Below are 26,352 nucleotides of genomic sequence, written 5' to 3' on the forward strand. Positions count from 1 at the left end.
AAAAAAATTGTATGGACCGTGGACATTACCCAACCCACCTCCCCCCCCCCCGAAGCTGCCCATGTGGTATGTGGATGGCCCCTCAGACGCTTCAATCCAATAAAAGTATATTCACTCTTTGGGTTTGGACGGCGGAAACGCCCGTTCCGGCATCTACAACATCTTGGCACTATTGGACAACAATCAGAAGCTCTAAAGAATGCTGAAAAGGAAGACCGAGGGAACAGCACCTGGCGAACATGGACATACATGTCAGGAGGCGAGAGTCCCGTTCACTGGTCTCGGAGCTGCAGGCGGCTTAATAAGATGGTCTTGTCCCGGTTTTCCCGGCGAATCGTGACGTGTCGGTAGTGAAGCACGACCTACCACCCTGGATGGCAACGACTGGCAGGGCACTTCGTATTTTTCCCTCCGAGGAAATGAGCTTCGATGAAAGTTCATTTTACACACCAAGTTACGGCTCACAATCAACGAGGATTGTATGTCACAGCCGCTCTTCTTTTGTCCCGGACTGGCCGTGGACGGTGAAATTTATAGTATATAATTTCTGGGCAAACCTGAAGCGTAAGATTCACTCCAACATTTTTTTCGCGAAAACTGAGCAGAAATTGATAAATAAAACGAAGAAAGAACTCAAAATCATGCCTACACGCATGTTTTCGTCCGCCATGTTGAATGTTCTGGTTAGCTGCTCGAAAGCCGCTTGCAAGGGCCTTTGGAAATTTATCAAACTCAATTACCCGTCTTAGTATTCATTATCACCATCCGAAAAAAGTCAATTTCTTAATACAAACATTATATAAAATGTTAATCAACAACCTAAAACGTGTTGATGAAATTTGCAACTATACTACGATGCACCAGTGTGGTATAAAAAAGTTCATATTGAAGCGTTAACATTTTCTTCCACAAATCAATAAACGTCATTTCGCTGAAATGTATTTTGTACTCTAGTTCATCTTTTTGAAGATAAAAAAAACAAAATGCGAGAAATGCTGAATTGCTGCGCGGTTACATGTTGCAAAATTTGTTAAGAAAAGCGCTTCAATGGATTATTCTATCACACCTCATGTATTCACGAGACATTGCTTTTTTCCTTTCCGATGATTGATAACCTGGGTGAGTAGCACACTTCACTTCTCACGAGTAAGCTAAAAATTGGGTCGATTTTTTTATCGCCTTGAACGTCGGGAATTCAGATAGAATATTTCATGTTATTTTTACATTAAATTCTTAGAATTTCTTCACTGCTTGCGAAAGAGTACACTAGAATTTAGGAAATTGTTATGACCTTATATTCAACTTAATCTTATAAAAAGAGAGATGGATGTGAAGAATTATGTCTATCGCACTTTATGTCTATCGTCAATTTTATCCTGGATTTTTTTGCGTTGGTGTAACCGATTTTTTCAAAAATTAGTTCAACGGTAACTTCTTTTACGTAGACTACATTGCTTGTTTCTCAAAAACGTAGAAAGTCCAATGTACACCTCTCCCCCCAAGGACTTGCGAAGCGAATAGAAAAATGATGCGATAAGCGAAAGGTCACCATCGTTCGTTTATTTTAAAACATACGAAAACGTATTCATAAATTATTGGAATGTTCTACCGTCTTAATTTATATACAGTTTTTAGAGATGCATTTCTGTAGAAAGATCTTACCAATTTGTTAATAATACTTATGTGTAGTTATAATACATCTAACCCTACTGTTGGTATGTTGTAGTAAAAACATTTTAGACTTATTCTCACAAGTAGCCGATCGTAGAAATTCGTAGCGGACTTCAGATCCTTGGCCAGCCAGTGGCCTGTAATTAGCTATACGTACAATTAGTGTCGGTATGCATTCAGAAACGCATACCGCTGCGTGTTCATTCTAGGCGAAAAGTTTTTGTTTTTGTTCTGTTTTTAGCCAAATAGAAACATAATCATGGTAGGTTTTCGTGTGTATTATGTTCACCGTTGGTCTTAGGATTATCGACTATCGTTAATGGCACGGCTTCCCGATTTCGGTTTATTTGGTGATTTTGTTCGGCTTTCAGTGGTTTCTTGTCCAACAGAACACTTGTCACGTTGTTATACTCAACTCTGCCTAGCGCTTCCAGCAGTCTTCTTTGTTTCTTGTTACGTTCCTTCTGGAAGAAAAGCCGAACGTAATACACCGGAAAGACAACGCATTGACCAGCTGGTTCTTCAGCGTCGATGTAAACTCCACGAACCAACACTGAGTTGGAACAGTTCAGCAGAATGAGTAGTAAAAGCGATACACTGTGGGTGATCCAATCGCTCATAAGTCGGTTATCTGTAAAATTTGTTGTCTTAGAAATGAGCGGTTTTTGAGCAGAAAACCCATCGCTGTACCTGGTAGGAAGTAATGATCCAGTAATGCCCAAACTCCTCGCCATACATTGATTGTTCCGATGAAACTGAAGAACAAAAATAAATCGGCAACGACGACGCGCCAGATCCCATCCAATCGATCGCACGCCCATCGCATTAGGGGTTGAAGGGAAAATGTGACTCCAGTTACTCCGTAACCTATAAACTGAAAACGGCATTCGATTCGTTTCTGTGCGAATGGGAAAATGCAACTTACCACCGATGACCAGGCCGATAGTCCACGATCTTCCGGAAACAATTTCAGATCCAAAAGGACCCAGAGCCCTCGCCATACAAACACCACCAGCGATCCGATGACCAGCACCGAAAACAGGCAGTCCAGTACGTACAGAGCTGGCTCCTTGGAACCCTAGAAGAAAAATGCACGGGTAATTTTTATTATCTCTTTCATTATCTTAATTAAAAAATGATGTCGTTGGTATGGTTTATTTATAAGTTTTCAATGTAATTGTCATGTCGCATAACTCGAGTGGCGAGATAAAGGATCTGCGAGTTAAACTGAATATAAAAAATTACAATGACTTTGCATCATTCGAGTCATTCATCTAACCTACATTGGAAATTATAAAAATATAAATTGAAAACACAAATGTGTCACACGCAGTTACGAAAATTTCAATTGAATTGAATAATTAAAAGAAAAATAAGGAAATAAGGAAGATAAAGAGTGAGAAGAAGATTACGAAATAGCTTCGCCAAAAACGACGACGGTTTTTCAGGCTGGATGCGGAATAGTCTCTAAAAACGCGACGTTTTTCTCCGAAGAAATAAAGTGCCTTCGGTAGCAAAAACACATTGCTTCGCTCATCTGGGACTCCAGAATTGATGGGATGGGATAAATAAGATGCCAGTCTTATTGATAAGGTTCCTAATTGGTAATCGACATTTTTAGACCACTAATTTTTTTTTTTGACATGTTGCTCATCAGTTGTCGTAAAATGTCGTTCAGGACACTACAGGTCTTTTATACGTTGCTTGCTCTCTTTGAAGTCTTTATTCCACTTGCAAACATTTGTTTGTGACATGGCATATTCATCACTAACAATATTATGAACAAAAAAGAAAAGCAAAACAAAAGGCCCCTTTCTGACTGCTCATAATTGTTATAAAAATCAGTTGCAGAGATCCAAGCTACAGTCGAATCCCTTTATAGCGACATCGCAAGGGACTGTCGTTATGGCGAAATGTCGCAATAATATGAAGAATTTTTGCATATGTAGAACAGAAGGTACCGTTGAGATTGTCGATATAGATTTAGCAATGTCGTTATAGAGGGATTCGACTGTACTATTGTCGCAATAAAGAATGACAAGTATTAGTTTTGGTATGCTGTTATAGAGGAAGGTCGTGATAGCGAAATGTCGCAATAAAACGAAGAATTTTAGTATAAACAGAAGGGACTGTTGAGAATGTCGCTGTAGCGAGATTTGTCACTATAAAAAGTGTCGTTGTAGAGGGATTCGACTGTACATCTTTCTGGTTACATGTCAAAAACTGAATGAATATTAGTATTCCAAAATCTAAAATATTGATTCTATACACTAGGGTTGGTACTTTGACAAAAAAATAAATAATTTTCAACAATAATTGTACACTAGAGTGCCAATGAGATGTATGAACAAAAAAAATTAACCTTCGAATATCGTTTAGCGGTACGGCTCAAAATGTTTCGTCTTCTCGAAAAAAGTCCCCATGCAAAATTTTCGTTTGCGGTAGGGGTCAAAAGTTTCGTCTTCTCGAATAGAGTCCCCATGCCAAATTTCAGCTCGATCGGTCGATATCGAAATTTTTTTTTGATGCCAAATGTCTTAGAAATGCATGAAACGTCAAGATCTAGTGATAACTCGGAATTTTTTTTTACAAAAAAATCGAGTTTCTGGGACCTAGGAAATTTTAAGGCTGGGAGACTTGAAACTTTGCCCGCTTTGAGGCACGTGTACCCGATGTTCAATCGAGCTGAAATTTGGCATGGGGACTCTATTCAAGAAGACGAAACTTTGGACCCATACCGCTAAACGCTAATCGAAAGTTGATTTTTTTATATAGCTAAATACAAGCCCGAAAATTTTCTAAGACCCAGAAAGTTGATTTTATAGAAAATTTATTTTTGTCGTGTTAACACCAATTTTCGACGTTTCATGCATTTCTGAGACATATGGTATCTAAACAAAATGTCGGTTTCGGTAATTTCATATATCACTGCCTGTGCTTTTTGTCGTCGATATTTTTCGCGAAACTTTGACCGCTTTGAGGCAAGTGTTCCCGATGTCCGATCGAGCTGAAATTTTGCATGGGGACTTTTCTTTGAGGAGACGAAACTTTTGAGAACTACCATTGAACGATATTTGAAAAATCGATTTTTATTGGCACTCTATTGTACACCATACCTGATCATCTATCAGGAAATTTGAAAAAAAAAATCCTAAGCCTATTTTTAACCTTATGCCTTATGAATTTAATTTAAAAATCGGTCAAACGATGATCAAATAAGAAAAAAATTAGTAAATTATCTCGAGAGGCACGATGAACAGATTTTAACATTAAATATCTTGATTTTCGTATCCAAAGTAGCTGTGATTGATATTTATCAGTTCAAAAATCATCAGTTTATCAGTTCAAAAATCATCATTTACCTTAGATCTAAAAATAATACATTTCCAATAGAATGCATGAATTTCATGGGTGATTTCATTTATATGAACGATGGAAATTTCACTCACAGTTATAGCGATTTTTTTGGTCACACAACAGTACTCTTTTGAAAAAAAAAAAAATGTTCCGGAAAAATCAGCATGAAGCGAGTTATGTGAAAAATATTGTACACAATGATCAACTTCATCCAGTTCCATGGCACTTTAACTGTGTCTAGGAGTGTGACAAGAAACATCAGAAACGTAATTTTCAAAAGTTATTTAATTGAGCTGCAAATCAGAATAAAGCAAAGTCTAGGTACTAATACTCGGCTGCTGGACTTGACTTCTCTGTTTGTTGCACACTAACACTGTGCCTCAAAAACAATTGCGAGGCATAAAAAATTCGAGTTTTCATCTCTGTTCATATAATGGTTTTTCATAAATCAATCAATTATCAAAATACCAAATGAATATGAAAATAGTTTACAAATAATAAAATCTAGTTTGCAGGTTCACTGATTGGTTATTGAAGATATTTTGAAAAAGACTGTTTCCAGGAGTGCACTGGTAACGTTGGTTGTTTAGCTATTTACGGGTTTCTGATTTTTATTTATCAGTTAAAACCGTTTAGTTTTCCGAGCGAAACGTATTTTTTGAAAACTTTTTATCGTTGTCCTTCTTTTTGTATAATAAGAATTAAATTCGCTCCAAAGCGCTTGAATGACAATTGGTACATGAGCGAACTGTCATTCAAGCGATTTTGAACAGTTTTAATTCGTGATTTAAAAACCGAAGGACAACGCTCAAAAAATGCAGCTCTTTCAAATGATATAAAAAACTGGTATAGCTAAACAACCCAATTGTCTGTTCAGTAAAAGTTTGCATTACAAGTGTTTTCCACCAGTTTGTTTCTGCTAAAACTAGTGTATTTTGTGTGAGTAGTTGTTGCAAGCTGTGGAAACGCTCGTATATTCAACGATTTCAGTGGATTCAGTAAAATTATTGTTCTGATTTTGTGATGTGTTGATATTCGAGCACATACTCAGTGTAATATATTCGACGCCCTATCTTACGCCGCACTGACTGCAGGAGTAGTTGTCGAATGTGGTGCTTGCGTTATTGGCATTTTTCCTAGTGCTTTTTCTACTGATCCTCATACATTTCTTATGTGTTTGCTAATAGTGATAAGCAGAGTTGTGAAGCGAGCGAGAAGCGAAAACTCACTTCTCCTCTCTGTTTGAGAACGAGACATATGCTACGCTTCTCAAGTCTTTTGCCCACACGCTTTCGAGGTACTCTTTGTTCTTCATGTACTCGCCGAAGCAGCAACTAACGAGCAGCGGCACATAAAAACTGTTTTGTCTTGCTACTCAGCGACTGTAAAAAAGTACGCGAGTTCCAGCTTGCGAGTAGGAGTGCTCGACTAGTAGAAGTGCTTGAAAAATGTGCACGGAATTGAAAATGCTTTCTTCACCTACCCGGTTTTGCTTCGTGCACCGACAGCCGAGAGTGAGGCGAAGAATCTGTGAAGCCTTCTGCAAGTTTTTTTACAGCAGTCTAATGCAAAACCAGCCGAAGTAAAGGGCTATTCCCACTGCTTCCGTTCCGGGACCGGACCGGGACCGGGCCGTGTCCGGGACTTTTCATGCATTCACACTGCGCCGTGCTTGAACAGTGCATGCGCCACGCTCTGGCTGAGAAATGTTGATGTGTGTATGTGAAAGAACGTCTTCCTCTTTTTTTCATACCGCAGCTCACTCCGCGCGAAATATGTCACTACTGTTGTATCCACCCGAGTGCCTTCCGTGCACTCTCCGGCCAACACCAAGTATCGTCGGCAACGTTAGTTTTTCTCTCGCACGGCGGCAGCACGACGGCAACTCAGCGCTGCACCGGTCTGGGCACGGCGCGTCGGTGTGAATGCGTTCATAAGAACGCATGCAATCAATCTCAAACAAGCCCGGACGACACACGGAACAGCCACGGCCCGGTCCCGGAACGGAAGCAGTGGGAATAGCCCTTAAACCGCTGCCGAAGTAGTCCGATACTCTTTTAAATTTTTTATGTCCCTCCGCAACTATCGCAATGCATTTTGACTAAACTGTCTTCGGCTGATTTCACGCGCGAGTAGGAGAGTAAACACGGGTGTGTGCATATGATTTCGGGGGCGAATGCTAGCAAGGAAAAAAGTGAAAAAGAATGTGAAATAGCTTGAACGAAAAATACTCCAGTGTGTGTTATCGGTAGCAACGAGAACCTCACTTTAGGTGTTGCACGCTGTTTATGAGCGAGACTAACAACACTGATGATAAATGACATTTCCCGTACATACACTTGCAATCGTGTGTAGCCGTGTAGGTTTTTTTTTTGTTTCACTCGACCTGTGAATCGTCGCATCTCGTTCAACAATATAACTTTATGCGGTGAATGGTTGTAGAATGGAGCGACACATCTTAGCAAGTTGTAATAGCTTACCTCAATTCATGTTCTCAGCCGCAGAAAGCAGCACAACAGCAACTAGTCAACCGAGATCTTTTTTACATGCCCTAATACTTCTTACATATTGTATTTTATAATTCATCTTTATTTATCTCACATTATATGTAATCCTGATCAGAAACCCACCCCTCTAACAAAAATTTTATTCCGTGGTCTGTGTAGGGATGTAAAGGTATATTCGGTCTCTAACAAAGCATATATATTATATAAGCATATAGGTTTCGTGCGGCACTGGCACAACTCTAAGCTCATAGTTTTGAGAGAAGAGGGTTCGAAAATTAGCGTTCAAAATTACCTTTTTCACTTCTACAAGATTATTGAATTTTTAGACATCCTATTCTCATTCAACTTTTACTCATTTTACTCTAGAAAGTATGAACAAGTATAGGCAAGTGGAATGAGTTAAAATTTCTTTTTAACAACTTTCGGAGAATGTTTTTAATTTGAAATGCAAAGACACATCTACTTATAACTCAGGATCTTTTTAAATTTGAAACTACCCTTACTAATACGCAGAGAATCCTGAGTAAGAATCCCCAGAATACCTTTAACTCGGTGACGGAATCGTGAAAGGAATCGCAAACACGATCCGGAGGATTCCCACTCAGGATTCTTATTCAAGAATCCAAGAGCCATATACAAGGCATTCCTAAGGATTCTTTTTTCAGGAATCCTTTTCAAGAACGCTCACGAATCCAATGTGAGGAATCCTAGAGAATCTATGCGAATCGTATGTGTTCGTCCGGGTAGTCTTTGTGGGATAAAACTTAAACGTGTTTGGCATCGTTTGACATTAAAATTTAAAAATTATTTTTTTTTGAGTTGTGCCGGTATTGCCCAAAACCGACGACATCCCCACCTGACTGTAAGGCAGCGTTATTGGTTTATAAAAAATCGGGTCATTAAATAATGCACAGTTAGAAGGAATGACCACTTCTAGTCATTCTTTCAGATTTATTGTGCACCTTGAGTGGCTGGACCCATCCCGGAGTTTATATGTATAGTCAAAACTAAGTTGAGTTAAGTTAAGCTTAACATCAATCGTGCATTTCAGTGTTTTTAGCACAGTTGGTCTTTCTTCGACAAAATTTCACATAAAAAACCCTGAAAAACCGATTTTAGGCCTCAATAGTCAAAATATACCAAAGCCCCGCCTTTTCTACAAATGTTTGTTCTACTTTTAACAACAAAATGATGAAGATGCGATGTTAAAAACGATCAAAGTCTTTAGAATATATGGTCGGTGTGCAGCCAAAGCAAATCGCAAAAACCTTAAATCCAAGTAATCGGCGTTCAAAGTTAAACCACCCTGTATGTTTCCTGCAAATTGCTACAAAGGTTTTTTGTTGTGACTTTTCAAATTCGTTTCGTTTTTTCATGAAAGATAAATTAGTAATTTTCACATCCACTGGTTTTATTACCACAATTTAAAAAAAATGCGCTTAGTTCGGTTTGGTCGCACGCTGATAAAATCAAAAGATCATATCAGAAAACAATTAAATTCACGAATGTTGGGTGTTTTTTGTTCAAGTATTTTTACCCTTCCTTTTTACGCTTACGGTTCTTTTTTATCGACGCTCGTTCCCCTTACTCGTTCGCCAGTTATAATTACTTCCTATAAGGTTTCAACGGTGTGTCCCTCTGGCTAGTTTATTATAAAAAACATTTATTTTATCCAAAGAAAGTCACACCGTGGTATTGTTGAATTCAGTGCGTAGGAAGGGAAAATCGGGAGCCTAAAAATTAATCCATGCTAAGTCTTTCGACATCAAATGATCTGATTCTAAAGAACAAACCTACGACCACTCGCTTGTTAAAACGGAATTTTGCGATTAGGTAAAAAAAAACAGACGGTTGCTCTAGCCGCCTATAGAATCCGAGTCAGAGTTCGACAAGCGCGTGGTCGCGATTTCTTTACACGGTTTTTTACATTCATCTCGAAAAAAGAATTCCGTGCATAGCAGTCCTCTTCAGGGAATTGTAATTGTAACGCGGTATTGTCAGGCTTGTATATGGTCAACACTTTCATTTGATTTCGCTTCGTTGGTGTGCGTCGGAGTAGACCTTCGCTCGTAGAACGACCGCCGGGTCTTGTACGAAGAACAGACGGTCAGTTGACATTCGCGCATTCGAATAGATGCACTTTGTCACTCGTTTGGTGATGTTATTTTGTTTTATTTCTGTCTATTTAATTCTTTTGTCTATTCAGAAATATTATTGCAGGATCAAAATCTTCGCACATAACATGCGAACTTTTATTTATAGAAAAAAATCACAGGAGGGTTGTGTGCTAAGCCACGACCGCAAGGTTGAAGTAGAATACTTTTACTAGAAAGATAACTTGGCTGCTTGCGTGTCAGTCATTTCGAAATCGGATTTGTTTCGTATATACCGCTTGTTAAGCACAGTATCAACAAATCGTAATAAACATCACACTGCTGTGCATTTGCAGCAGCATCAAACTTCAGTTGCATGATATAACTGGAAAAATAGGTGTGGCTAAATTGTTTCCAGTTATACCATTCTACAACGTTCGAAAAATTTTATTTCCTATGGCGTAATACTCATGTACGAAAAATACATCTCATTCATTTCAGTTTATTTTCAGTTCCTACAGATTTTCTCAGTTTCGCAACACAGATATACAAAAACGATTTCTTGTGGACATTATTTCGAGCCGGACCGATAGAGCTCTCATTAAGGCAATTCATTAAGCTATAATATGTATTGTGTCGTTTTGTGCGGCTTGGAAGAAGAAAATGTTCCCGTCCCCGTGTCGCATGGAAGTAAATTGTTGCGTGTTTGATATTGCCGATGGTAGACATGAGTATAAAGGTCGAAATTCTGCTGTGATGTCTAACCATAACCGTCTTCTTCAAGGCGCTACATTCTCGTTAATGAAGTGTTGTGAATTTTCTAAAACAGACTCAGCATCGTGAGCAGAACGTACCGAACTTTTCTGTTTGAAATCGGATTTGTTTCGTATATACCGCTTGTTATGCACAGTATCAACAAATCGTAATAAACATCACATTGTTGTGCATTTGCAGCAGCATCAAACCTCAGTTGTAGTTTATTAATAACCATTCACTATGGTCTTCCAAAAACATTTAGTAGCCTTGAAAAAGGTCGATTGCTGCAATTGCAATTTTCATTCAATTATTGCATAAATGCTTCATGGTCAGATATACCCGCTGCAACTGCTACGCTATTCGTAGCCATGCCACAGTTGTGGCCGCTATACGCTGCCATTGGTATCCGCTGTCCCTGCATCAGCTGGTCCAGCTGCTATCGATGCTGAGATCCGCTGCAACTAGTGCGCTATCCATTGCTACTCCACAGCTGTGCTGTGGTCGCTATCCGCTAACGCTGATATCCACTGCTGTGCTACTGCTGCTGCTAAGGGATGACTGCTGTTGTCGCTGTCTAGAACTATTATGAGCGGCTTCGGCTAAAACAGGCTCTTATATAGGCCAAATAGCTTATTTTCAATTGCAAGGTATATGATTCTGTCGACCGTGCTTGGGAAGCAATCATATAACGACCAACCAGAGGTCGAATTTTTCGTTTAGACAAGGCTTGACTATTTTCAATAGTACAATAGTTTGAATAATAAAATTACAATTCTCTTCATTTGGGAAGAACCTTGGAAGATTTTCCAATCTATTGCTGCCAGAACGAAGGAAATCCATCGAATACTAACCGATTTATTAGCATTTGAAATTGGACATATTTTTCACTTTTTTCGGTTTTAGATTTTCATTTCACATCCCTATGTAGCCGAACTTCCTGAGAGAAGTATTCTACTTCAAAATGGCAAAATGCGCTCAGGGGAAAAACGTCGTTGTTGCGAGTACTTGTTCAACACTTGTTCAAGAATGTATTTAGGCAGCGAGTCTGCTTATTATATGTCATAAAATTAACCAGACGGATTTGGGTTCTCTTCAGGGGATTGTTATTGGTGATATTGGCACTAACCTTGAAACGGAAGGGTTTAACACATAAGCACGGATTTCGTTATAAGCATGTTGCTTACTTTCAATAGCAATATTGCTAATTTTTAGAAAATAGATTTCACGAAAAAATATTTTAAAAGACAAAGCTCTGCACTGATGAAATGCTTCTCTTTTCCGTACTATTTAAAGAAAAGTACTTAGTACTTGAAATAAGGGTTTGACTGTTTTGAAAAAGAAAGTTCTTTAATTAAATTTTTATGTACAAAACATTTGAATTTGAATTGAATTCTCGAAGCATTCCGAAAAAGCTGTTTAAATAAATATTTCGTTTTGTGTAAAATTTTCTAGTGCTGTCCTTCTCAGAGTTAGGGTTAAAATAACAACCAAATTCGAGGAAAGTTTATATAACATACCAATTTTACATTTGTTTCGCGGGTGCTTGTCTAACATGAACTGATCCTAATTTTTTAGTAATATGGATAGTAACCTATGTTTCTGTCTTGCTTTCATGGAATACATCAGAAAAATGGCAACAGATGCGAACCGGGATGACTATTTCTTAATTCTGATGTTTTCAAAATGAGATATTTTTTCTCGCAAGAAAAAAATTCTAAGTTTGCCAGAAAATTGTAGTATTCTTTATGTCTCTTACATTTTTTTTGAGAATATGTAACAAAATTATTTAAATTATTTCAGCCAAAACCAATATTTATGCATGCAAATAGCTAGACATATTTGATTTTCATGGCTGTTCAGCATTCGAAGAATAATGAAATAGAGGCAGTTAAAAAGTGATTGCTCTTACCGAAATTTTGAAATAAGTCGGAACATCGAAATATTCCCGGCGGCTATCGTTGACGACTACGAAGGGTGATCCGGTTACGTTGCGTAGACCTTTCAACAAAGCCAGCAGGAGAACACATCCGAGCGTTATCAGCACCACGTACAAAACGTCGTGCGTTGTGTACAGATTAATCATCTCCCACCCACCGCGCCAGGAGTTAACGCAGATAGTGCCGTAGATTTCCGTGTACAGTCGAGAGCCGAAGTAAAACAGTAATCGATGCCGGTCGGCATTTAGGTACCGTCGCAGTGAGTTTTGGAAGATGTGCGCCATAAAGTGGCCTACTAAGCCGAGAACGAGCGATATCATAAGACTAGTGGGATAATCCGACGGGTAGATATAATCTGCCATCAGATTCCAGGTACCTCGCCAATAGGCCACCACCAGGGGCCCCACTATGAAGGATGCGTATAGGTTATCTATCAGCTCCAGCAGGATCCCGTGCCAGCTGTCGTGTTTTGCATTGATGAGGCCATCCTCTATTCCAACTATGCTCCCGCGCATACTGCTTTAGCTGACACCGTGTGAATAATTTCTTCATATAAAACGTGCCCCTTGCCGCGCAAGTGCATCCACTATTATAACACTACAAACACTTTCTTTTCGCGCAATTCAAGCGGTGATCAGATTGATACTTAAAGCGGGAGTGATATTATCTCGTGCTCGTCACTTTGAGCACCGTTCCACTCGAAGATTCATTTCCTGGTCACAAGATTCAGTTGAACTGTTCGCGATTATTGTGAGAATTTGGACGCAATCACACGGCATTTGGTTGTTCTGCGGAACGTCAGCCAAACGATAAAACAGCCCGTTCTCTCTCGGTTCCGGGAGAGATGCTGTGTGCGCAGCGTAGTTTCGAACTTTTTAGTTTTCGGTCCACGGAGCACTCATCTGCCTGCCGACTGAAGCCAAAGGGACGGTTGCAGTATCTATTTATTAGCAGATAACAATTTGCTTGGCGACTTTGCAGGTTGATAAGAGATTTCAATAATTAAAATATTAGCGAATGTTTCTCACTTGTGGTCACCTCTACTGTGGAAAGTGGTGTTACCACTACATGTTCATTTTTTTTTTTGGCGAAATGAAGAAATTTGGAACATCACGATTGAGAGGACTGTGAAAATTCCGTTATCCGTTCCGGATGTAATTGTGATTGGAGCGTTGGAATTTGCAAAACTGTTTTTTATATAGATTGTCTCCAATTTTGAAGGTAAAGTTTCGGATTTTTTGGTTTTTTTGTCAGACATAGTAGAGTTTTGTAATGACGATCAATTTATTTAATGTTTGCTCACAGTTATTAGTTATGACATTTATGTTCACAAGATTATCTTTGGATTTTTGGAAAAAAAAGGTAACCACTATTATTTTAAAAGTACTGAGTGGTTATTTTAAAAGTACTAAAGTAACTTATGAAATTACATAAAGAAAAATATCACTGCTTCTATGCATATGCATCGTATGCCACAATAAATTCTTCAATATATTGAAAAAGCATTAAGGCTTCTTTTTAGGGTCAGCTGAAAAAATTATTATGAATATTATGAATTTGCGAAATGTATTGCAAAGCAGAATTTAAGCGATTCCACGTCGGGTAAGCCCGACTCTATTTTCAGTGGATATTTTTATGCAAATTGTTAATCGGATTTGGTAAAAAATTGAAATTGGGTATTGAACTTTGCTGAATATAGGCTATATATAGGTTGGTTCCATGAAATATTATAAGAACTCAAAGAATTTTTTCTGAAATGTACTCTTTAGAGTGAAGCTTTCACTTTTCACAAGAAAAATCGATGTTGGTATGTTTGAGTAAATTTATTTTTCACAATTTTGAACGGAATATTGCATAGTTTTTTTTCTTCCAGTGTATTGTATTGTAACGTTCAACGCTTTATCTTTGATGTCTTTTTGATCGAATTTGAAGTATTAATCTTGTCTGAGTGAAAAGGGATTTGTTTGCAATTTTAAGTTGAAACCTTTTCATTGCAATACAATATTAATGCGGAAACCCATATATGTTTGGGAAAAAAAACACTTTTTTATATATAAAAGCTAAACTTCAACTTAAAATAAATAAAAAAAAAACAAATAAAGGTAGTTCTATATCGTGATTTTATGAGGCGAAACTTTGTAAACTTAAAATCTAAAAAAATGTTGTATCACCCTTTCCATTTTACCAATTTCACCATGTCTATTTATCTTAAGATCTAATGTTTCGCACAATCTTAACGCGGAATGCAGTGCAGTACAAGTCTGCTCATAGCCGGACATTCTCAGCGAAATTCAATCCATCATTTGAACCTCGCACAATGGATCGTATCTGCAAGTCGATTGAGCTGAAAGCGGATCTCTATGGGCGCCGACCGTGCTCCACGCCGAACAAACGTGAATTGTTTTGTTCAGAATGAGTGTCGTCAAAAGTGACACAGTAATCAACAAAAATAAGATGCGATAATGGCGCATCAAAAGAGAAATGTATAAATAAAATTTCCAGGACAATGAAATTAGCTGGCAGTTTGATTTCTAGACATCATCTGAGTTGCGTTCCTCTGATGCTGAGCAACAGTGTTGTTTTTTTATCTAGCAGAAACTAAAATTCATTGGCTCCAGCAGTTCTTTTCTAATTATGTCGAAGTATGTATTCCTTTTTTCCCCATTCACTCTAATATTTGCGCCGATCAAAAGAAATGTAAAATCGAATGCTAAAACTGTCAGTATTAGCTATTTATAACATTGCTATACATACACTTGTCAATTGAAAATATTTGATTTTGAAATATTAGTTTAATAATCGCAAGCTTTTACATCCGCTGTTTTGTTTGGGTGTAGATGGGCGTGGCCATTTCCAAGTGTGCAAGCCGTTGGTGGAAATTTTCATGGTGATAAATGAAGAAGCACATTTGAACGCTACTATCTGATGTTGTTGCTGACTCCAGCAACTTATCAGCTGGAATGTAGTCACGCAGCTTGGCTTGGATTGGCTATTGAAAGACAAAGCCCAATCGCTGGGGAAAAACAAGTACCTCAAGTGGTTTTCACGTGGTAAGATACTAGGTAGAAGTATGAGCTTATATGAGTGAAGATGGAATAATTTTAAAGCCCGTAATTTTGTGTGATCCTATGAGTTCAAACTAATGGTTTGGATTTGAATCGACTAATCTGTGAAGAAATGAATTACTGATATTGTTGATTCAGACCGTAAAGAAGATCTAAGATAATTTTAACCTGTCTTGGACCATTTCAAATAACACATCAAATACAAATTGTACATTATGAATCAAAACCCACAAAACCTACTCTTGGCCACATTTTTATCAAATGTGAGTACTAAAAATGAAATTTTGGTTAGCAACCAAAGTTCCCATTTCCAATTTGGTGTATTTTTCATTTCCCATTTCCAATTTGGTGTATGCCTAAGTGTAAGCATTTTTATATGAACGTTAAATATTATAACCGTTTTTCAGGAACACTCCAAAAACACAACTTGTATTATAGATAAAACTATTCGAAGACAAATTTTTTTACTGATGGTTTTTGCTTTTACCCTTCAATGCTCCTGGACCTTTTTATTTGTTAAGGAGCATGATCCAAAAGTAATGCTATTTAATCGCTATTTCATGTTTCCAAGCCTTTTTCCTAATATTTGCAAGTTATTCAGGTCTGAACTCATTGCTACAAGTGAAATCAACTTGTGAGATGAATCGTAACGTCTTTTTACTACATAAATCCGCAGCATTTTTTGACATCACTGTCATTGTTACCTCGGTGCAAAACTATGCTATGACGCCACCGCGAATCGCTCTTGCACAGATACATAACCTTTGTTTATCGAGTCCCCGATACAAATACAAACGAAAAATGGAACCCTGTCGAGCGTGTTGTTACAATTAGATTAACTAAATTTGCAATTGTCACTTCGATAACAGAAAACAAAACCGAAGTGACTCAAATCCCCTAATATTTGTATCGAATATCTCCCAGACCGACATCAGCCTGCAAAATCTCACTTTTATGAAACCATGATTGGTGTTAATCCCTCGAAATTAGTTTGATTGTTATTCGGTTCAATAGCACACGTAAAAGTGTCAACCGGAGGCAGGAGCACTATGTTAGTCACCGACAAATCTTGTTTTCAGATCACTCTCACGGTAACACGGTGCGTAACACTTTATCAAATTTTATGCGCCATTTCCGCACACTTTTCGACGTCCGTAAATTTTAGGCGAAAATCTGTCCAGTACCGTTTATGCGAACAAAGAACGGGTGTTTTCTTACTTTCCAATGTCCGCGTCGTTCATAAACCGACTACCGAAAGCCCTCGAAGTTGGCCGCGATCGGAGATGCGAGGATGATCCGAATCAGTCGTAGATCAGAAAGAAACTGTTATCATTGGAATTATTCTAATCAGCAAATGGCCATACTGAGCCCTGAGAGAGCGAGAAAGGTTGAGATTCAAGTGTGGAACAAAAAGTACACAGCACTATCATTCGAGACCGCCTGCGAAGAGCACCATTCAAGCGGTACCGAGTAGCGTATGTATGAATCCGGGGATCATTGACAGCCGCTAATGCTGGTGCAGTTGTGTACACGCTCAGCATAGTCGTCTCCTGACCCTTGCGGTAGAACGGTTTCCACATGCGCCCGTAGGTAGAAAGATTTGCACGCAACAAAGCGCAACTGTTAGCGCAAAACTTTACTCATAGGTACTAAAGCTGATTGTCACAGTAATTTCGTGATCCGCGAAACTAATTCGGTTCAAGTGGAGCTTAGTTTAGTACGGACTCCGAACCGGTTGGACACTCAAGAAGCTTTCAAACTGATAGTGCGGAGTATTGAAATGCCATGCGTCGATTCCATGTGGCCCATTTTCGGACATTGCTGATAGTAGAAACTAGGTTTTCAGATGGTTAGGTTCGAAATCCTACTCGATCAAGGGCGCCCATTTAGCAAACGAATTGGGTAGCTTATACTAATTTGTTTTGGTTTTTGCTTTTGGATTGCTATATTTTGACTTTGCTCAACATACATATTTTTGTTCAGAATACGTGAAAAAGTACCCATATACATCCTATCGGGCTTAAGAGAAGAAAAATTAATATTTCGAAATAATATAAAGAAAAGCGTTTTAGTTTCTGTGCAACGCATAACATTTGGCTTTTCCAAGCCAAGAAACTAAATTGTTCACGAAATCAGTTTCCCTCGTAACTTTGGTTGCACGCGAATTTCTTATCCGTTTAAATGGTATCGTAAAGCAAAAATGAAAATTTGATCTTGTTGTCTGCTCATAAAAAACTTTTATTGCGGGATGTGGCTATCCAAAGTGTGCCGGATTTTTTTATGGTAATATACAGTAGCAAAAGATAAATCGTGTGTACTTTTCGTTTCGCTATATGCCCGAAGTTGGGGGTAACGCTAGTCATGAGGTTGCACACATTTGATTACAACCGATTGCGAACACGTGCTCAAAACTTAGATGTATGTTGAAGAAAGCACACTTTGCAGGAGATGGTAAACGAACACCTGGCGAAACCACCAGAAAATAACTTGTGCATACTCATCATAACGATAGAATTAACTATCCAAGATCCCCTCACAAGAGATAGCGAGCATGAAATAATGTAAGCAATAAGCACGCTACTTGAGTGTTCAACTACAAGAATAGATTAGTGATGCTAGTGCTTTAGTGTGACAGTTCGGTCAGCGATTGTTCAGTCGGGTACTTTGTTTTATGATTAACTCTAGGGAATTACAAATAAGCTCGATGTAGACCAAACAATGGAAAGTTTCTTAAACTAGAAAGCACCAGTTGTCTGTTTCTGGTTGGTAGATAAGCTCATCAGTAAGAGTTGTAGGTTTAATCTCTATGTTACAATATTTTTGCTGATTGGTCCTTCGAATATCACTTACCTTAGTTCGAAATCGCGTGGGGAAATTAAACACAAACTCCTTGTAGTCGGTCATTATGAGAAACGGCGGGGCCAGTAGATTACGTACCGCTTTGATCAGCACCAGCGGAACGAAACAGATCGCGGACACTGACAGTGCTGGCCACAAATCGAAATCTGCAAGGCATAAAAATAGAGCGGATGATATATGTGAACACGTGCCGTGAAACTCGCTACGTGACAAGCGATTAAATTTGCAATTCTACGCGCAATTGAGGTGACAGATTGGATTTCGGTATTACGTTTATTTCTTAATTTATCGCTTTTCCAGTTTGCGTGTTAGATGAGAAAAAAACATTCGAGAAAAGTTTCCGTTTATTTGAATGTCACATTTAAAACTGTAGTCATACTGTGAAATGGCTGCATTTGTTTGATTTGACTCGGGAGAAACCGGAAAAATACAAATGGCAATTTAATGGCTCTAGTAATGTTTTCTATATTTTATATAGCAGTGAAGCACTCTACCCATGTTCTTCTCGTCGCAGTATGCTTTCTTCATTCAACAATGTACAATTTTCATCAGATTGACACCCTTTCACCTTTGCTGCACTAAAAAAAAGGTTATAAAATCGGTCGAAAAGCGTGAAATGTATCTGGAGAACCGAGTGATATCTATATACCAAGCTCGACTAACTGAGCAATGTGTGTTTGTATCTATATATGTTGGTGTATGTATGCTGTCTGGAGGGCCGGATTGAGGATTCTGAGGGGGGAGGGGTCAGTTGTCAAAATTCCAACAAAGGAATATGTCATACAAAAATATGCGTTAAAGGAAGGTTATAAAAAGATTTTTTGAATTTCTATCTTTTTGTGTTTAGTCATTAGTCATGAGAAGTGAACTTTTGTAGGGGCCCCAAAGTATGGGGTCCCGGGGGCCATGGCCTCCCTTGACCCACGCTAAATCCGGCTATGGTTGTCTGTATGCATGTTACGCTACATTTGGACGCATCTTTCTCACAAAACGCGCAATATCCGATTTTGATGTTCGTAGGCGCAAATGAAATCTGCTGTGTTCGTCAAGAATCGCTGGTTTTGATTTCAAGGTATAGATCAAAGAATATTTTCTACACAGGATATTCAACTTCAAACGCAATGTAAATCTATAGAGAGCCAGATGTTGTATACCAACCGACTCAGTTCAACTTTTTTTTTATTCTCGCTTATTTTCCGTCGCTCTAGTTCCGCCACTGTTGTGCCAATCACCGACGCTAGGGGAGGCGACTCCGCCCAGGACCCTAACTTACGACCCGTTGAATAACGGACCGGTGCCAACGGCTTTACTTCCTCATGCGAGGGAAAACGTGATCTCAAAGATTTTTCGCCATAGAAAATCTCCCGGTGCCGACTAGAAATGAATCTAGACCAGTTGGGTTGGTTGTGAGCAGGGTAGTTCCAGTTTAAACTGGATTCCTCCAGTTTTTTTCGAGTGATCCAGTCAAACAGTTTATTCCCAAAATCTTCCAGTTTTTCAGAAGTCAGAAATCAGAAATAATTGAAATTTAAACTTCACCGATGTAACGGAAGAATATGTTGCTCTATTTTATTATTTTTGAGATAGATTGATTGCGTAATTTTAAATTGCGCTGCTGTTAGAGGAAATTTTTCAGTCCATAATTTTAACAAAATGTAAGCCCTAAACAAAACAGTTCTGATTAAAATGAGTCATTTTTTGCGGAGAGTTATCTCTTTAGTTGCTTCATAAAAAACTGTTACTGGATTCAGGCCCTCATAACAGAAAAGCACAATCACAATCATTTTTTTGCTTTTTTTTAAATTTATTTGAAATCCAGTTATTTCCAGTTTTTTCTTCAGCCTTTTTCCAGTTAAATCGAAAATTTTATTGGCAACTCTGGTTGTGAGTGGATCACGCCACCCCACAATCACCGACACCTATGTCGGCGTTGGGATTCGAACCTAGGCGTCGAGCGTGGTTGGCGAATTCGTAAGTAACCACGCTAGACCCCCGCCTGACTTAGTTCGATTGAACAATCTCTGTATAAGTATGTTGTTTAAATTTCTGTTATATCACTATCTGACACACCTTACTTACAGAACGTTATATCCGATTTCTCGAGCGCACAAAATTCATACCAAGAGATTGTTTAATCAGCTACTCTACTTTATTGACCAAACAATATTTTTGATATGCATATTCAACTTTTTCAGTATTATTAAAGCCTCCTAATCGGGGGAGGTATTATCTCTTTCTCTAATTCTTTTTCTCGCTTTCTTTCTCTCTTTTCGGCTCTCTTTTCTATCTCTCTCTCTCTTTCTCTTCACCAGCATTATTTTATTCTCTATCTCTTTCTTTCCCTTTCTTATTACCTACCTTTCGAATGTTTCTTTTTTAACTCTTCATGTTTCTCCTTCTTCTTTTTTCTCCTGCTTACTTTACTTTGTTGGCTAACGGACCTTTTACCGGTCTAGGGTCGAACGAATTAGCTTCTACTGTCTTGGGAGCCTTTCTCCAGTCTCCTCGTACACTAGCCGATCGTGCATCTTCTTCCACAGCGCACATCCACCGCGTGCGAGGCCTACCACGGAGTCAACTTTACGCTCAAAAGCTCTGAGCACTCGTCGATCAGCTTCCTTCAGCGTCCATGCTTCATGTCCGTGAAAGGCCACCGGGAGTATCAGCGCTAGTTTTGTGCGAGTTTGCAAACTACGAGACCTCAGCTGGTTACGTAGTCTGTAGAAGGCCCTGTTCGCAGCTGCAACTCGTCGTTTCACTTCACGGCTCATATCGTCACATGTTACAAGCGTACCAAGATAAACGAACTCGTCAACCACTTCAAATCGTTCTTTTTTCTCCTACTGTTTCTCTTTATTTTCCATATATTCAGAAGACATTAATTAGACTTTACTGTCTCTTCGACGTTCAAGACTAGTAGCAAGCGAGCTCAGTTCAATTCGATGCTAGAACTATTTACAAGGCCATCTGGTTCTCTGGACTTCGATGCGCCTCCAGTCCATCCAGGAGGCAGGTATCGTGACCACGTCAATTTTAATAACCATGGCTGCAATTTTCTCTATACACTGGGATATTTTCCGCAAAATTGATAACCCAATGAGTTGGTCAATGTTTTTTAAGGGGTAATATCTACCAAATGCTAAAAAACAAGGCTTTTTTCATGATTTTTTTGAAGGACATTTGAGATGTAAGGTATATAAATACTATATCATTGGATTAAGCAACTCTTGGAGAATAGAAAAAAATCATTGCTATTTTTTTTACAAAATGGCGGCTGTACAGCGATTGCCGTGGACCGCTTTTTTTAAAGTTCTTCCGCGGCGAGCAGTAGAAGTCGTGCCCAACGCCACCTATAACCAAAACATTTTTTTTTCATTATCTACATAAGTGTCGCTAGTGAAGTACATATGATTATATTTTTAGAATTTTTCTTCGCAAAATGGCAACGGTTTGAAGAAAAAATTCATTTTCGACAAAAAAATCGACCTTGATTGTTTATGACTTTTGTTGTTGTTAATCAATCGCTAAAATCGTGTGTACTTCACTAGACAATCTAATGAAGAAGCTACAGTTAAAATTTCAAGTCAATCGGATGTAAACTTTTTAAGTTCTACTGCTCGCCGATTTTGAAAACATCGTTTTGAGAAAAACGCGTATAAAATTTCAAAATGCTATAAATCTTAAGAATCGCAATAATAAAGCCCCTTAATAATTCTTTTACCTTCAGTCAGCTATCCCTGCGCCGCACAGAGGAGTACCTAGAACAAAAAGCTGGCCAAAATGAGAAAAATGTTTTTTGTCGCTTTTTGGTGCCGCTATATTTTTTCCTGCAGCTTAAATAAATGCTCCACAAAATGCCATCACTCGATGAACGTTAAACGGTATTATCATATGCTGAGAGCGCTGTAAACATTGACAAATTTTCAAGCATTTTTTTTGGGAAATCGAACTATTTATAGTAACAAGTTGTGCCAGGCATAAAAAATAACAATTGATCAATATTTTGCAGCAAACGAGTTCTTTATGTTCAATGCTAATAAACCGGATGATAGAAATTCGGAAATTTCAAAATTATAGTTACTCTTAAGAAGTTTTAGAAATTAGTGATTTTTATGTATTTTAGAGCATTTTCAATATTAAAAGATATTAAATCCCGCGGAATCCGATCATATAATCATCGGAGGAATGGAAGTTCATAACATCACGAACACATCCTCGCAAATATCTCATCCGGTAACGTCCGGATTGGCATTTGCGACCCGTTTGAAAAATGTTGTTTATGACGATTTTTGACGTTAAGTGTTCACGCGTACACGTGAAATTAAAAAAAATACCTGATGGGTACCTGATGGGTGCCTGCCTCACGCTTAAAACAGTGTTTCAGCTCAACAAAGATGAAATGAGATTAGTTTAGTGAATGAATTTCAACTAATTTAAGTTAACTTAAAAATAACTTGATGCACAGAATCAATAATCCAGGTAAATAACACTCCGTACAAAAGGCTTATTCCAACCTACGTAGGTTCCACAAGGCATCATATAATTCGTGAGCATCAAATTGATAGTTCTAAATGAAGATATTTTGCTACATCATTTTTCTGGTAAATTCTTCAATTGGTTTCGCTGCCCGTTTTGCGAAAACAAATCATTCGAGCGTATTACTTCATCTGCTCACTAACATTAATGAAGACACATAGGCTATGTAAATGTAAACATTAAGTTGTGTGTGTGATATTTAGAGTTACTTTTTGATATAATACCTGAACCAGCCACTTCCACTTCTCACTTAAATATTTCCCAAAATATTGCTCAATAGCAGCGAAAATAATTTTGGCCAGGTTTTCACTCGAGTTACTCCTCTGTGCGCCGTAAAGTTGTCATTCCTGGGCTTTATTTTCCTCTTCTTCCTTTTTGTTATCTGATGTAAGGCTGCGCCTAGCCTCTTTCGCGATATCAGACATACGATGCTCAGCGACTTTGACGCGGTTGGCGTCCGATCTCACGCAAAACTCAAACTTGTCACTCACATTTAAGCACTTTTGAATATAACTCACAGTTAAAACGTATAGAAAAACTCAAACAAAGAACGTACCATGGAACGGGGTGAAATTGATCAATTTTTGTGAAAATTTCCAAACAACTAGCTTCATGTACATTTTTCCCGAAATAGTATAATTTTAAAACAAGTAGTGGTATGTGCTCCAGTAAATCTCTATGGCTATTGGTGAAATTTCTATCGTCTACTTCATGAAATAAATTCGATAATTCTATAAGGTACTATGAGGTAAATTGGGGCGAAATTGATCACCATTGAAATACATACATTTTTTTGACAATGTGCTTTTTTCCGATATGCTTAAGATAAATGATGATTTGTGTACTAAAAAATATCATTTACAGCTAGTTTGGAAAAGAAAAACACGATATTTCAGGTTGAAATTTGTTTATTTTGGTTCACGAGCTGCTTGTTGCTAAATTTGCTCTTATTTGATCGTCGTTAAACCGATTTCAATTCGGTGTGTTGCAAAGGTCAAAAACTAACTCAAAAATTAAAATCTTCGTGGTTTCCTGCGAATTCATCAGTATTTCTTTAATGGTATGGAATGATCATTGTTGAAAATTACATTTTTTGAGCTTTTATCAAACTTTATTACTTCTCCAAATTTAACGTAATTAACCCTCAACTAAGATAACTTTAAGTAAATTCAATACTTTTTTTGTTATTTGGAAACTTGTTTGAATAAATTTGATCGAGTTTTGACTGAGTTAGAAGAATTTTTCGAAAATATGAAAAATTGTACCGGGCATACAAGGGTTAACTTCGACAGGTATATGTATCATGCAAAAGTTGCGTTTAAGGACACGTTAACATTGTCAATATCTTTTGATTAGTATTTTTTATCACGAATTTTCAGGTGATCAATTTCACCCCACTGATCAATTTCACCCCATTTTACGGTACACAACGAGAATGGCCGATAGACTAAACTAAGGAAAATTGTGAGGAAACACGTGCTGCAGAGACGCTATAACGGTCGAAACTTGACGCAGCGACCTTTATACTTCAAATTTGAATCACTATAACGATCATAGGTAACTTTAATTTAAGTTAGTTTACAAAGCCTCGAAATAAAAAGAAAAACGAGCATCGCCAAAATAAACGAAAAATGTTATTTTGAAGCATAAAAGTTGTTCGGTAAAAATTGGTGTAAACGAATTTTGAGTATAGATCACTACTTGGGCGATGTAGATTTCGATTCTAGGATAGTTTTAGCATGATTTAAGCCAATAAAAAAAGGACAAGAAATTTCTTTTTGGTAGATATTACCCCTTAAAACACGTGCTAGTTTTTTTTTCTGGAACATTTTGAACTTTTTTGTTTTTCATTACTCTATGATCGTACGGCTAGTCTTTCGTGTTTAGCTAATCTTTCGTAGTTTTTATGCAAAATTATATTTTTGAAACATGAGCTTTTCTAGATAAATAATTTTCATTTTCTCTTTGAACATTTTTTCTCAAATTTAACAAATAAACAATATAATAAACAAAATCATTATCTACAACTTTGCTGAAACCATGACACCAATTAAACAAACCGTTTTGATGCTTAAAATTTTTGTAATTATCAATAAGTTTTCCCCATACCAATTTTTATATAGCTTCTCAAAAACGAGTCGTGACTAAAAACATAACCAATGACACACGCCGTCTATGCAGAGTTTCAACCAAAACAAAAATGGTCGATTTAAATGGTTGCTCAATTTTTGTGGGATTGCTCATATAAAGAAATTCAGTGAAAAGAGCAAAATAAAGGTATTACTAAGCATCAAATAAAATAAAGTCGAGGTAAAATGTGTGTAAGAGGGATTGTTCTAACTTGGCGTGTGAAGTATTCTATAAAATTTTACAGTTAGTCTAATATAAAGGTTACCATATCTGCTTTTTTTTAATGTAACGAAGAATTTTTTTACATAGGTATTTTAGGTTAGATACCAATTCTCAATTGTTTACTACCAAATTATCACAGACAATTTAATTTGTGCTGCTACGGAATTGTCATAATAATAAATAATAATAAAACATAGTTATTATAATAATAATAATTGAATTTTATACTGTGTTTTTTTAGAAAACCGGGTCAATTTTCGAATTGATTGTTGTTTGTAGACTCTCCAAAACCAAAGAATCAAATGTAACGAGTGAAATAAGTTCAATTCCGTTTTCGCTTGTGAATTGAATACGCTCAATTACATTTTTGCTTGTCAGTCACGCCGTAGGGATCAGTTGAGCATCCGAGGAAGTTTATAAGTTCTTAAAGATTGCAAAATGAAACAACTGAAACATAATTATTTGGAAATTTTATGGTCACTCCACTTGCTCAGATTCGCTACTACACAAAGTTGCGTTTTCATGAATGTTATTATTTCCTGAAAGTAACCTTTTTAAAAGGAATATCTGGAAATTGACTTTATTGTAAGTTATAAATTGTGTGTTGGGGACGTTTTTTTTTATCTTTTGCTAACCATGTACCCCAAACTAAAAGGCAATTTTGGGGTGAGTTTGGAATATAATTGCAATAATATAATATCCATATGCAACTAACCTAGATACAATCTCATGACTTCCCAACCGCCTCGCCAGTGCATGATGCAGCTCAAGCTGAACACGTATGTGTACACTCTAGCAAACACAAATCTACGCACAGTTTTCCACCAGCACTTGACTCCGTTGCTTGGTCCGGAGAATTCCGCATGCAAAGGTTCCCGAAGTAACGCGAAAGCAGTGTGCAGCACTGAACCTAGCAGAAAGCAGTACCAGGGAGAGAAGTAGTCGGCCTTCAGATCCATGTAGCTCCAAGTGCCACGCCAGTGCGTTACCACTAGGGGACTTATGATGAACAACGAGAGCAGCGTATCACTGACGTGAAGTATCCGTTTTTTCCACGTGCGTTCAGGATGAGTGTTAGGATTACTCAAACTAGTGAATACTACAATCGAGTCTCGTTTTGGTGTCGAATCCATTTCGCGGGGATAGATTGCACTAATTTTTAGCTAGTACCGACGGTGATCATTTTTGCGTGAAGAATAGAATCCTACTGGTATAAAGT

At 37.8% G+C, this 26,352-nt stretch overlaps 2 protein-coding genes across 16 annotated transcripts in view; one reads left to right on the forward strand and one right to left on the reverse strand.

Annotated features, from left to right (window-relative positions):
* The window catches only part of LOC129731959 (phosphopentomutase), a 125,156-nt gene that overhangs the window by 26,999 nt on the left and 71,805 nt on the right, over nt 1-26,352 (forward strand). Inside the window, exon 2 of one of the 2 annotated variants that reach the window (XM_055692373.1) lies at nt 24,161-24,338. The exons of the other annotated variant lie outside the window; for it this stretch is intronic. The gene's annotated coding sequence lies outside the window, so the exon portion shown is untranslated. The remainder of the gene's footprint in view (nt 1-24,160; nt 24,339-26,352) is intronic. 2 annotated transcript variants of the gene reach the window in all.
* LOC129731960 (uncharacterized) lies at nt 1,535-26,281 on the reverse strand. Of its 14 annotated transcripts, none has more exons than XM_055692375.1 (5): nt 25,849-26,281; nt 18,237-18,391; nt 2,597-2,749; nt 2,362-2,545; nt 1,535-2,302 (listed from the first exon to the last, which is right to left on the reverse strand). In XM_055692375.1, the coding sequence occupies exons 1-5, from the start codon at nt 26,264-26,266 to the stop codon at nt 1,929-1,931; spliced, it is 1,284 nt and encodes a 427-aa protein (XP_055548350.1). In that variant the 5' UTR covers nt 26,267-26,281; the 3' UTR covers nt 1,535-1,928. The 14 variants fall into 14 exon arrangements, with proteins under 14 accessions (XP_055548350.1, XP_055548358.1, XP_055548356.1 ...); XM_055692383.1 differs by lacking the exons at nt 18,237-18,391; nt 25,849-26,281 and adding exons at nt 12,294-13,234; nt 16,605-16,732; XM_055692381.1 differs by lacking the exons at nt 18,237-18,391; nt 25,849-26,281 and adding exons at nt 12,294-13,261; nt 16,605-16,719.

Source organism: Wyeomyia smithii, chromosome 3 (assembly GCF_029784165.1).
Source record: "Wyeomyia smithii strain HCP4-BCI-WySm-NY-G18 chromosome 3, ASM2978416v1, whole genome shotgun sequence".
NCBI classification, from domain to species: Eukaryota; Metazoa; Arthropoda; class Insecta; order Diptera; family Culicidae; genus Wyeomyia; species Wyeomyia smithii.

Bases quoted from the DNA above. Each gene is read 5' to 3' on its own strand.
- LOC129731960 (XM_055692375.1), bottom strand. From the start codon at position 26,266: ATGGATTCGACACCAAAACGAGACTCGATTGTAGTATTCACTAGTTTG. The intron at 2,750-18,236 runs GTAAGTGATATT...TTTTTCTTCTAG, and splicing joins CCACGCGATTTCGAACTAAG to GGTTCCAAGGAGCCAGCTCT. The intron at 2,303-2,361 runs GTACAGCGATGG...CAAATTTTACAG, and splicing joins GGATCATTACTTCCTACCAG to ATAACCGACTTATGAGCGAT.